We start from the raw sequence: 14,717 nt of genomic DNA on the forward strand, positions 1-14,717 counted from the left end.
CAAGGCAACTCTTGTTAACAGGTGCAAAGTGGAATCTCCTTCACCTTTGCGCATGGAAAGTCAAATACTGAGCCACCTTCAAATTTTCTAATTATATGTCATCCTAATTAATAAGGCAAATGCTATTCTTCAGCTTCTCCTGGAGTATTAGTTGAGCGATCACTCCACAGTTGCACAGACTGTTTGAACAAGGCAAATGTTGCCTGTTTTACACTTTGGACCATTCAGGGTGGTATAACTTACTTCATCATGTAAGCACGTTGTCCCCAATGAAAAGAAGAATTTGACAGGAGCAGTCTCTCAAACCAGAAAACCTCCTTACAGCTGTGTTACACTCTCACAAAATTATTTTAAATATTTCTCTTTTCTTTCATAAAAGTTAGAGGATGGCCTTGTCTTATATATATTTATCAAAGATCTTTGACAATGTAATATGTGCTTAGGAAAAAAAAAATTCTGACAATTATAGGGGTATACGCTCTCAGCTAACACTACAGCATGGTGTGCCAAATATTGCTCTTTATTCCTATATCACAGTTTCTTCAGCCATCTAAACTTCTTTGCTTAGATCAAACACTACATTAAACAAAACAAACATAGTGAATGTTACCTGGGTATGGGATTGCTGCTGAAATCAGCCACTTGTAGTGCTCGAAGATTTTTGATATTTTCAGGAATATCAGGAATGTCTGAAACAGAAGGTTGATCACTCACTTAGCTAAATTACATTACATATGGCACTAAAGCTTAAATGTAGAAAGTAAAACTGAGAGAGGAGGCACACTGACTGAGGGTATGAACTAGTATTCACGTGAGGCCAACATTCGATTCAGCTATTCTGAGTTTACCTTTTCTATGGTTACCCTAAACCTCTCCCTCTTTACTAGCACTTATCCCACAGTACGGGGTTTATTATTTTCATGATTTGGCAAATTTACTTTTTATAATTTTGTGGCTCAATGCCCCTCCTGTCACCAAAGTTGTCAGTTGACGACAGGTAGGGAACTCATGTGCCCATTTATCTGTGAATCATGTAAACTTTTTAGTGTTACCATATTTTAACTATCTGTATATCTTTTTCTGGGAGGGAGATCGGTGACCAGCTCAGAGTTTGCACAAATGAGAGTGTGGAAAATGTAGCTTTTCTTAGCAGCTTTCAAGAAAGTGGCCACATACTTTCTTTATGACATGGGAGGTTTTCTTCCCTCCCTCGCTCAACTGATGGGATATTAAATCCTTATCCTCCTTCCTACCAGTAAAATAAAATAAAAGACTATATTTATGTTACTTTGTTTACTGTCGAAGTGTTAATAGTAAATTTTCATTTTACACTGACCGCTTAGCCGCAATTTTCACACCCATCAGTGTCAGCAACAGCAAATCCGTAGCATTTCATCAGACTACTGTTAGTAGTAGTGCCATTATGTCAAGTTGTCCACAATCTTAGCCGACACGTAATTTATAAATTTAAAAAAGGGAGATTTAATTTATAAATGTATGATTCCCTTGTAACAAAATTTTAACGCAGTAGGATGATTTACAAACACACGTTTGAAATCTCTTATCCTCCGTGCTTTGATGCCACTGTAGATTGCTTTGGCAACTTGTATTTGATGCATTTCAACATTGGAAAAGTAGCTTTCACTAGCCACATCAGCGACTACAGCATTTATGAAATACATGAAATGTAATCACAGTTGTGAATGCAATTAACTATATAAGGGAATGACAATAATGAAAATTTGTGCCAGATTGGGACTAGAACCCAGATTTCCTACTTTACATGAATGTTCACCTCAACTGCTTTGGTTATCTGTGCAAGACTCACACCCAAACTCAAACCTCTGAATGTCCATGTTCATGTGTTGCCAGCAATACTCGTATGTATATTATGTGATTCCCATACGGGGTGATTTACTGTCTATTTTTGGAGAACATTAAACTGACACTTAGAAAATAATATCATTGTTGTAATATGTAGCAGCAGCAATAGAAATAGTAGTAGTAATAGTGGTACAATATTCCGTTTGTGTCAATGTACAAATTGGTATTAGACATGTTATGTTATATGAAAATTTATATGTATTTTAAAGTTTTATCCTAATTCACTATTAAAACACACATTTTACACAATCACTCTCACACCATTTCACTCACTTATTCAGCTGGCGTTTAAATATATATATATTTTTTTAATCGTAGTTAAAAATATCAGATGGCTACAACCATTCCATTTGACACCACTGTCCAAATCTAAATACCATTTTAACAGAAAATTATTAAATTTCAAATACAAAATCAACAAAACATGCCTGCATGTCCATAGGAATGTTATATCATTCTTCCCAACAGTGCTGGCTCTGCAATATTGTATTTATCCACTGATACCAGGCAGCAACTTTTAATTTAAATGTTCTCCCCTGTATGGGAATTACATAATATGCATACGAGTACTGGTTGCAACACATGAACATAGAAATACAGAAGTTTGAGTTTGGGCACGAGTCTTGCACAGATAACCAAAGTAGTTGAGGTGAACGTTCAGGTAAAGTAGGAAATCTGGGTTCTAGTCCCGATCTGGCACAAATTTTCATTGTAATCATTCCCTTATATAGCTCAAGGTTGATTGCCTTCACAACTGTGATTAAATTTCGCGTATTTCATAAAGGCTGTAGTCGCTGCAGTGACCATTCTTTCAGATATGCATGCACTTCTGAAGGATCTTCATTCTTATTAACAACACAGGTACTGCGACATCGCCAAATCTCTTAGGTAGGTTTGAACAAAGTGGTTCTTTAATAGTGGAGGCGACTGACATTTCAACTGCTTGCCATATTACACAGGAATCAATCACACTGCAGACTGTAAAGTACTGCTCATGCAAGTAAAGGACATTTGTAATTTAACTGAGGTAATTTCGACTTATTGACAATCATCGTGAAAAACACACTCTCTAAAAAAATAAAAGGAAATCTGCTCTGCGTCATTCCTAATATTTCTGACTTGGAAAAAACACTAAGTCATGAGATGGACTCAAAACCGTACAGCACGCAGTTTGCTTATCAGTTGAGACCCCATCCAAAGGACTTCCACATCTATGACCATCTGACCCCTACAAGGAAGGGTGTCTATGAGACAAGTAATAAATCTCACATTTTCTGCCACCTCCTTCCTGACAGCTAAGGCGACATTCCTACTTTCATTGCGGATTTATGGAGAGGAATCACGCCAGTTTTCTCGCATGGTCCACTTCGCTCCCACCCATATGATTTCAGTGGAGCTGGAGTCCAATGCCGGTGGTCAGTAGAAAAGAAGTATTGTATTCTGTTCTGCAGAGCACTTTTGCTCAACAGCTGACATGTGTAATGGACGCTGCTTCTGCTTGAAATGGTATAGTTGAGGGATTTTAACAGTACCTACAATTTGAGTACATTGGGAAGCATCAAGTCGGCTATAACTCTTCTCAATCCATCTATGTCTGCAGTAACATATCCAACCATAACCTATTACAGAAACATGACCACTATATACTGATAGCTGATATATATTGACAAGCCAAAACTTGTGACCTTTGCCCACCATGAAACTGAGTGATAAGCAGAGAAGAGACAAATGGATAATTGAAACTTCCTGGCGGATTAAAACTGTGTGCCGGATCGAGACTCAAACTCGGTACCTGTGCAGGAGAGCTTCTGTGAAGTTTGGAAGGTAGGAGATGAGATACTGGCACAGATGAAGATGTGAGGACCGGGCGTGAGTCATGCTTGGGTAGCTCAGATGGTAGAGCACTTGCACGCGAAAGGCAAAGGTCCCGAGTTTGAGTCTCAATCCGGCACACAGTTTTAATCTGTCAAGAAGTTTCATATCAGCACACACTCCACTGCAGAGTGAAAATTTCATTCAGGAATGGATAATTATTCTAACAATGATACGGACCTCAAATTGGGAAATCCACTGAAATTAGCGATTCCAGACAAGGGTAGCTTGTTTAGGCTCAGCGCCTGGAAAAGAGCATCTCAGAAACGGCAATCGTGGTCCGCTATTTGTGCACTACTTTCCAAAGTATCTACGGAAAGTGATTGAAGGACGGTGAAGCCACAAGAAGGCGAAAAAGTGTTGGGCATCAACGCCCAATCATAAAACATAAAGGTTGGAGGCTTCCCTGTTCGGTAAAGTAGGATACACAGTAGTGATCTGTAGCACATCTGATGGCAAGAGAACAATGCTGGTGCAGGTACAAGCCTTTTGGAGCACACAGTTCAGTGTACACTGCTGAACAGTGGGTTCCGAAGCAGGCAACCACTATGTGTGCCTATGGTGTTCCAACTACATTGTTAGTTATGATTACAGTGGGCACGGGATTACCAAGAGTGGACCGTAGATCAATGGAAACGTGTCGCCTAGTCTGATGAACCACATTTCGTGTACGATTTCACTCTCATCCACGCAAACGATTGCTGAAAATGAACACCACGCCACAGACGCAGGAGTATTATGCTATAGGGGACATTTACCGGTGCTTCCACAGGACAAGTGGGAGTAACCAAATGCATCATGATGGCTGTGGACTACAGGAACATCCTGCATTCCTTCAAGTCTAATGCCTTTCCCAATGGTGAAGGCATCTTCCTGCACGATAACTGCCCATTTCTGAAGACCAGTGTCGGGCTACAGTGGTTTGGAGAGCACAATACTGGACTCTAGTTGATGTCTTGACCACCAAATTCGCCTTACCTGAACCAGATGGAACACACTGGGACGCCTTTCGGTAGCCAGGGGACCGCCCACAAACGCCGGCTCGTAATTTACATGAATTACATGACCTGTGTGTAGCCATTTAGTGTCGCATATCTCCAGAAACCTGCGAAGGTATTGTCGAATCCATGCTACGCGGGATCGCTGTTGTATTGCATTCCAAAGATGGAACAACGCGCTGTTATGCACCTAATCATAATGTTTTGGTTCGTCACTGTATTTGGAGATGTGGCCTATACTATAACACCATTCGCTGTGCAAAATAACCGATTCGTCGGAAAATATTATACTCTGCCAGTCACGATCGACATTTTCATCAGCAAATGCTAAACGGCTGAGTCGAAAATCACGGAACTACTTCTTGACGCTCACTCGTTTTCTTTGCAGTACACCCTTCCGAAAACGGCGCCGAAACGTTGATATTCTTTCTATATAGGAATCGCAGTAGCATGTTTCAGAAAGGATTTTGCCCTGTTGTGAACACAAGTTCATTTTACTGGCTAGTGTCGTTACACGCCAACGGCCAGTTTCCACACGCCTACTAGATTCTCAGATATCAGGAAATCTGTTTTGTCCATTGGCGCGCGGTGTGCTCAGTAACGTCATCGCGCGGCCTAACCTCCGACTCTGAAATTCCCTGCTTCTACAAAAGCAAAGACGCCGTCACGAATACCAAGCATAGCTCATGAACAAAGCGGCCTGAATGATAATACAGAACGGATATGCGTCATGATTACCTAATGTTTTCATAAACTAGAGCCTGGTGATCTGAAACCCTACACAGGAGCTAGTTTGAATGGTGCCCAACCAGTGTTGGAATAATCGAAAGACGGTGGATCGTCTCGTGTTGCTCCCCTTATAACAATTTTGTAATACAATCATACGAAAATCGTGTTCGTGCTGCGAATATTACCATTCCGTAGATGACTTGGCAATTTATGCCCAAATGATTGACTGTCATGGGATTAAGTTATCATCATTACATTATCATCATCATACTTGTAACCGCTAGTGACCTTCGTGGATTTACAGCCTACAAACCGTCACGTATACTGAGGTCCATTAACCGCAAATCATCTGAATAGAGGATTATAATGTCTCTAACGACAAGGAAGTAAAGAAAACTGTATTAACACGGAATCGAAACGTACGCATTTTTGCACACAATGTCTACAGCTTGACCATCCAGTTACAGTTCCGATCAGCAAGAATTTCCCTGTTATGAGACGATGAAAATGTTTGTATCTATATCTAATAACATCTTATTTTATTTACAGAAAAGCTTTCATGTTCGTCTTGGAACAGACCTAGAATACAGACATGAACATTAATATTAGTAATACTGTAGAAAATAATTCCTCTTCCGTGTCTTCTCATAAAAATCAGAAAAAATACATGTTATATTTCATTCGCGTCAGTACTTAACCGAATTTATAGCTGCCTGCGATTTTGGGTTGTTACTTCTTTTGCTGGCAACTTCGTGTGAAATCATTGTCACATTGTTCATACTACCAGAAATTAAAATCGTGTTAAGTGTGAAGGAAATACAACTGGAAACTGACGCCAAACTCTTGATTTGCAACTTCATACTTGCCCACTGAACATATAAGTTCTCTGAGAGTACAAAAAGTAGAAAGAAAAGGAAGACAGAAGGAACAGACTTCCCCTTTGTCGCTTCCTCGAGACCAATAGGGTACTAGTGTCGGTTCTAGATTTAAAAGGACGATTACCTCAAGATAACGGTATTTAAAGGGGGCAGATAACGTGATTTAAAAGGACAGTACATATCCAAGGCCAGTTCTGGCTGAGTAACGATGATCTCTCAAAATCACTGATAAGGTCTTTCTCTGTCGGGTTACACGCTTAGGCTACTTATGTTCGAGCTCACCCCCCTCCCACCACCACCACCACCACCACCACCACCACCACCACCGAAATCACCGGCAATTATTCAATGTTACCAAGGGGAACCCCTGTCCTACCTATGCGGTTTCGGCACTCCCGATACCGGTCACATGATCTTGTACGGCATAAAAATGGTGGCAAACCCCTCCCACATCTCAGCTAATGGGAACAAATTAAAATGGTGGGAAGCCCGTTCCCTTCCCCACCTGCTTTTATAACTAGAGCACTTGTGTGGGTGGCTTCATTCTTGAGCTCTGCACCATAGGGAGAGAACTAGGGTATAGTTATTTGTTACTAACAAATGAATGTTATTATGATTACATTCAGTCGCGTTGCTTAAGATCTAGGGAGAGGACGAGGGTGTGGGTATTTGTTAATAACAAATTACATTTAACATTACGCGTTATTCGTCATTCGAGGCACCAGTAGAGACCGCACCTAAGCAGATACGAATATAGTCTCATACTCCATTTTCCAATATTATTCAGCAAATTTTGGTGATTTCTGCAATTTCTGCGCTTTTTCCATGATTTTTTTTACAAATATTCGTATTTTTCCACAATTTAACCATTTTTACGTGTTCTTCCCTATTTTACGTAATCTATGTATTCTCACTGTAAGTTACCGCATCAAATTATTTAACAACAAATACGCTGTTGCAACGACTTTAAATGTTAAATACCACAATAAACAAATAAAAAACTAGATGTCAGTTTCTCTTAGAATTTGTATATGTTTAGGACGAACAATGGGGTGCATTTTAGTGTAGCAATATGATCAGACTCTCCACCACAGCAAATGCTTTTTGCTTATGATGATTATTTGTGCCAGTGGCACAAACCTTCGGGTAAAGATCATGGTGACAACATTTCCAGCCATACCCTCTAAATCTGCATGCAACGTGGATACCCCATGGTCACAAGGTGGAGTGTGGGAGTGGGTCCGGCAACGCAAGCAACATGCAATTTTTTATGCACAGTGTTACTCTTCAGATCAAAAAAGCATACCAAGGATGAGAATTTAGAGGCGTACATTCATTAAACCATCAGCCCTGGTGTCAGTAACAAATGCAAGACGCCACTCCCAAACGAACAGTACAACTCCCGGCAAGTTTACAGAAGAACGTTATAATGTTACTCTAGAATGGAGGGTCATCCGTTATAATGTATAGACGAATTTGATATCGTTTCAAGTACTGACAACAAGCGTGTTTTTGACGAACTAATATGCACAGTCTAGACTTTGGCCCTCCCTCAATCCTTGCTTATGCCTGAGCTTGTGCAGCCTCTGTAGAAGTGAAACATTTATAAGAATTTATCAACAGCACAACATTGTATAATGAAATTCCACATTAAATAATTAAAATTATAGACGGATAGGCAAGGTTTTGCATTAGACCTCCACCTGTCAAACACAGTGTAGTCGATTATTCGTATCGGTAGCAAAAACCTTTGAGTAAAGACCCACGATAGCAGCTCTTTTGGACATACCCTCTACGTCTGGGGTAATTGCAATCCAATTAAACTATATTTTGTATGTGTGCTGCGACATGGATACTACAGAGCGAGAAGTATAGTGGATGCGATTTTCTTGTATGCATAGTATCACTGAACACACCAAAACACATGATAATGGAGGAAAATCATTTTAAGGTTCTCCATGTCCATTTTATAAGAAGATTGTAATTGCTTATTTTAAAAAATAACCATCCATGACAGTAAAATCTTAAACATAAAAAACCGTAGGATTAGAACAAGAGCTTGCAGGCTGGCAGGTAGAGCTATTGAGAAGCCTCAACAACTCAGCAACGGCAGATCTAACATTCCATATAATAGCGATGAGGGATGGACTTCTCTGTCTCTCCAGTGTGCGTTAACTTTCCTCCCAACTATATATATATATATATATATATATATATATATATATATATATATATATATATATATATATATGGGAGAGAACATCGAAAAAATGGTTAGAATGAAGATAAATGGTTTAAAAATTAGACCAACACCGAGCACTACTTTTAGACGCTAATATAAGTCGTCTAGATAAAATGCGTGCTACCCGTATTGTGCAAAGAGCCCTTTTATCCTTTATCAGCAAATTTCTCATGATTTCATCTAAAGAAGCGGCAATATGTGATCAGGATGTACCGCCTTTCTTTTATTTACGCTGTATCTAAATACTTTACGATTCTAAATACATTTTCGACTTGCAATTCGCCTCTATTGGGAGAGATAACACACTATTCGGAATATAAATAAATAAATTTACCGTTTCCCCTGGTTTAACAGTGGAAATATGGTGCATTCTACCTCTCCCAAAACATTGGAGCTGAAAGCCATATGTATTTGGAATCCTAAATTATTTGGATGCAGTGTAAAATGGTGTGATTCCACACATGAAAAGTGATACACACGGATTACATATTGACGCTGCTACAGATAAAATCCTGAGAAGTTTGCTGATAGAGGATAAAGGGGTTCTGTGCAAAACACAGGTAGCACACATTGTATCTACACGACTTAATTAGCATCTGAAAATGTTGCTGAGCGATTGTCTAATTTTTTAAATAATTTATCTTACTTTTAACTATTTTTTCGATTGTTCTCTCCGGTAGTATCAGTTGCGGAAAATACATGTCTGTCGCTGCTGAACTGAAGGCCTCTCAATAGCTCTATCTGCCAGCCTGCGAGCTCCTGTCATGACCGTACGTTTTTTTAACATATTACCGTCATGCACGCTTATTTTTTAAAAAGCACACAAAAAATCACATGCAGTCTACAACTCGTCCTGGAGTATCAACGCAGCACACACACACACACACACACACACACACACACACACACACAGTGTGTAAGTGGATTGCAATTACGGAACCACTTGAACGGAATGACCAAAGTGCTGCATCTTGGGTCTTTACTCAGATTTATGCTACCGATATGAATAACTGACTATACTGTTTTTGACAAGTGGGGGGGTCTAATGCAAAATATTGCTTATCTGTCTACAAGTTTAATTAGTTAATGTGGAAATCGGTTACACAAACAAGTGCTGTTGATACAGTATATTCATATAAAATAATGTATTGTAAGACGTTTACTAATACAGAGGGTGCACACGCACAGCGATAAGTAAGGATTGAGGCCCGAAGTCTAGATTGTCCACATTATTTAATTAAATCACGTTTCTTACTTCCACTAACAACGATTTCAAAATCATCGATACATTACGAAGACCATCCATGTTACAGTAACATACCGTTTCTACATACAGTTGATGGGTTGGATGTACTGTTCGCTTCGAAGTCGTCCTCTCATTTTTTATAGACATCAGGGCTGATAGTTTAGTAAAAATAAGCCTCTAACACCAGGCATGCAACAAAATAAACACAAGCATGCTGTTTGTAGTCGCTTGATCCACTCCCACACACTACCCCATGGCCCTGGAGTATCCATGACGCAGGACACACGAAATAGTGTAATTTGATTGCAAGTCCAATCAGATTTAGAAGGTATGAACAGATCAGGCGACTGGAAGTGCTGTCATCATGATCTTGACCAGAAGGGTTTCTGCTACGTGTACAGATAATTCTCAGCAAATAGCATTTACTGCTGGTGGACATTCTAATCATATTGCTATGCTGAAACGCATTCCAGTGTTTATCCTACACATATGCAAACACTAAAACAGTCTGATGTGAAATCTAAACCTGCATCTTCTGGAGTATTAAAGTAAATATGGTTGACTTTATGGAAGCACGTATATTTCATGTAATCAGGACTGATAATTAGCAATAAAACTACGCTCTGTATGTCTATGTTTTAATTTCATGTGCAAATCGATTACATGAACTACAAAAGGAAGGGATGCTGAGAATTTTACTGTAAACTATTATCTTCGATGTGATCATGCTATGCATCTGGATGAGTATTTCGCATAAGCAAATCATGTTTCTAAATCAGTATGGGATGCGTATGTCTACATTAGTATGTTACGAACTTCGTTCCTTTTCCGTAATTATTTCTGAAAGATATCACGTTATTACTGAATAAGTAATCATTTTTACGTCCCATATGTCATTATCGAGAGATTAGACCACATAAAATTTGGTGCTGATGTTTATGCACAAGAAGAGAGAGGACTTCCTGCCACATCTACCCACGGCACGGTAACACACACCACTACTCAGATCGGGCTTCCTCTTGCTCCCAGCGCCCGGTATGGCGTGGTTACGCCCTCGCTGCCTCGCTAGCTGCCTACTCCCACTGCTTGCGGACCACCACCTGTAGCTTCCGCAGCGCTGCACTAACGCCACTTTGACATTTTCTGGCTCAAATGGCTCTGAGCACTATGGGACTCAACTTCTGAGGTCATTAGTCCCCTAGAACTTAGAACTAGTTAAACCTAACTAACGTAAGAACATCACACACATCCATGCCCGAGGCAGGATTCGAACCTGCGACCGTAGAGGTCTCGCGGTTCCAGACTGCAGCGCCTAGAACCGCACGGCCACTTCGGCCGGCTTGACATTTTCTGTTTCGGGTTGTACAGACAACTTGCTCCACATTATCCAAAGCGTTGTGGGCACTCGTCGCTATTGCTAGGAAGCGGTATCAACTATCTATGTTCTTAAATTTTGTAACTGTCTTGATATCAACACGTTGATTTGTTTTGGAGATAATGCCCAATATAGGAGTTCCTAAACACCATCCATATTTGCTGATGGCACTAATGTAATCCTCTCTGTAATTAACATAGAAAACCCGTAGTCAACAGCAGCGAATTCTATGTGAAGTCTTCAAGAATGATTCAGTAAAATCAAATATACTGTGTCAGTAGGAATTGAAATAGTATACAAATGAAAATAGCTTGTCAAAGAGACTCAAGTGGATGCTATGGTCTGAGAATATCAAAATCTAAAACAAACAGTGACGCAGACATATCGCGGGCGATTGCACTCACTAACTCTCCTACGGAATCATCATCTGCGAAAATGCCAGTCACAGGATAAATGTATTTAGAATGGAGGGGAAAAAAAAACCTAAGAATTTGTAGCCTTAAAAATTGGCTCTTGTAAACCTCACTTTACTTGGCTTGCTGTTCTACACACTTTTGAGTTTATTTATCCACGAAACTGTCTTACTCGCTAGGGGGTACCTTGTGGAAACATGTAAATTACTGCAAAATAGACTGCACGTTTTGTCATGGAGATTATCATCCAACACCAGAGACAGACGCTACAAGAGAGGCGTTATATTAAAATTTCAAGAATTTACGATCCTAACACAATCACCTAAAATATTGCTTCTTGCTATGTACAATGAAGTGAAAAAAGTCAAGTGATAGCGATATGACATATACAGATGAAAGTACTATCGCGTACATAAGGCAGGAAAGGTCAGCGCATTGGCGGAGCTGTCATCTGTAATCGTGTGATACGTGTGAAAAATGTCCGATGTAATTACGGCCGTACAACTGGAATTAACACACTCTGAACGAAGAATAGTAGTTGGAGCTAGACGCATGGGGCATTTCATTTCGCAAATCGTTAGGGAATTCAATATTCCAAGATCCACGCTGTCAAGAGTGTGGCGAGAACACCAAATTTCAGACATTTACCTCTCCCTACGGACAACGCAGTGGCCGACAGCCTTCACTTAACGGCCTAGAGCAGTAGCGTTTGCGCGCAATTGTCTGTGCTAACAGACAAACAACGCTGCGTGAAATAACCGCAGAATCAATGTGGAACGTGCAAAGAACGTATCCTTTACGACAGTGCGGCGAAATTTGGCGTTAACAGACGCGAGTGCCTTGGCTAACAGTACGACATCGCTTGCAGCGCCTCTCCTGGACTCGTGACCATATCAGTTGAACCTAGACGACTGCAAACCGTGGCCCCGTCAGATGACTCCCGGTTTCAGTTTCTCAGAGCTGATGGTAGGGTTCCAGTGAGATGCAGACCTCACGAAGCCATTGACTAAAGTTGTCAACAAGGCAATGCGCAAGTTGGTAGTGGCTCCATAATGTTGTGTGGGATGTCCTCTGGTTCAGCTGAACAGATTATTGACTGAAAATGGTTATGTTCGGCTACTTGAAGACCATTTGCAGCCATTTATGAACTTCATGTAGCTAAACATCGATGTCATGTCACAGGGCCACAACTGTTTGCAATTGGTTTGAAGAACATTCTGGAAAATTCGAGCGAATGTTTTGGCCACCCAGATCGCCCAAAATGAATCCCATCTAACATTTATGGGACATAATCGAGAGGTCCTGCACCAACAACACTTCCGGAATTATGAGCGGCTGTAGGCCGCAGTATGGTTCAATATTTCTGCTGGGGACTTCCAACGACTTGTTGAGTCCATGTCACGTCGACTTGCTGCACTAAGCCGGGCAAAATGAGGTCCGACACGATATTAGGAAGTATTCCATGACTTTTGTCATCTCAGTGTACGATGTCTGTTAGATAAATATCCAGCCTTTGACCGGAAAAAAACTAAGTTACCTGGTGCGTTGGATACCTAATCATCGTCAAAAATTAGTTCCCTTGGGGCTCTACACGTTTTTCCCAGCGGTGCCGCCATTCCGAAAAAACCTTTTTCGGAATGGAGTTTAGCTCGGCTATCGTTGCTGCCATAATGTCCTCTCTTGTCTGCAATCGCGTTCCTTTCAATGGCCTCTTGAGTTTGGGGAGCAGCTAGAAGTCGCAGTGAGGCCATATCAGCAGAGTAAGAAGCCTGTTGAAACACGGGAATCTGGTTTTTCGCCAAGAAAGTCAGAATCAAGAGCGAGGAATGTGCTGGGACATTGTCGTGGTGGAGGCGCCAATTTCCTGTTGACCCCACAAGTCCGGTCTCCTGCGCCGCAGACATCACTTAGGCGACGGAGGCCATCCCTGTAGTACTCTTTGGTGATTGACCACGCGAGTAACAGAAAGCAGTCGGCATCACTTTGATGTTTCTGCGCACTTGGCGGTCCTTCTTTGGTCTTGGTGATGCGAAATGCTTCAATGACTAGGATTTCGTTCCCGGATCGTAACAGTACACCCTCGACTCTTCGTCAGTGATTATGCTGTTCACGAAGTCGGAGCCACTGTTCGTGAAGTCCAGCATGTCCTGTGAGACTTCCAACACGCAAGTTGCTTTTGCTCTGCCTTCAACAACTTCGGCACGAATTTCGCCGACACTCTCTTCATGGCCAAATCTTTGCTCACAATGGAATGTGCTGAAAAAGTGCTGATGCCCACATCTTCCGCAATTTCTCTAATAGGCGGACGACGGCCCCGCATAACCACCGCGTTCACTTTGGCAATGACCAGGTCATTTCGGCATGTTTATGGCCGACCGGCGCGTGGCTCACTCTCCACCAATGTGAAGCCGCCTTTAAACCGGTTGTACCACTCCTTAATCTGTGTGAAACCAGTCGTATCGTCATCGAAAACCTTCTCAATCTTCCGAATGGTTTCCAGCTGGCTGTAGCCCAGTTTCTGACAAAATCTGAAGCAGCAGCGCTGCTCGAGTTGTTCTGTCATTTCCCTTGCAATTAAAAACCGACGCTAGCACTACACACTACCTCACTAACTGCTGCTTACCAGCAACTGACGCTGTCGGCAGGAGGGGAAAAATTCATGCATTCGTAAGAAGGTTCAAGGTTGGCTCACGTAAATTTTTCCTTTATTGTATGTGGCAACAGTATTGGTATATGCCCAAGGGAAGACTTTAATGTACTACTTCAACAGATCTTCAAATTTTACATCCATGATATCTAAAGGACAGGGCACTTCGTGCAATTATAGTATATGTTAAGGATCAGAGCATTCTTGTATACAAAAGCGAAGTCTGCTAAAATCGGCCATGGATATTATCAAGCCAGTTTCCAAAGAGTGTCTGGTACTGAGTTACTAAAGGAATGTCTTCATGGTATACACAGAACCATAATGGGATTGTGAACAATGATTTGGACCAGAATTCTGCTCCTCAGATAGATTGGAGCTTCCTTGCACTGAATGTCATATCAGATGCCTCCTCACACACAATCCCGCTACTGCT

The 14,717-nt window shown here is 41.1% G+C and overlaps 1 protein-coding gene across 9 annotated transcripts in view; it reads right to left on the bottom strand.

Moving 5' to 3' along the window:
- LOC124711466 (protein lap4) overlaps nucleotides 1-14,717 on the bottom strand; it is a 539,589-nt gene that overhangs the window by 282,515 nt on the left and 242,357 nt on the right. For all 9 annotated transcript variants that reach the window (XM_047241583.1, XM_047241591.1, XM_047241606.1 and 6 more), the window contains exon 3: nucleotides 611-689. In XM_047241583.1, coding sequence (XP_047097539.1) covers nucleotides 611-689 — 79 coding nt within the window. The remainder of the gene's footprint in view (nucleotides 1-610; nucleotides 690-14,717) is intronic.

Source organism: Schistocerca piceifrons, chromosome 1 (assembly GCF_021461385.2).
Source record: "Schistocerca piceifrons isolate TAMUIC-IGC-003096 chromosome 1, iqSchPice1.1, whole genome shotgun sequence".
In the NCBI taxonomy this organism is placed as follows: domain Eukaryota; kingdom Metazoa; phylum Arthropoda; class Insecta; order Orthoptera; family Acrididae; genus Schistocerca; species Schistocerca piceifrons.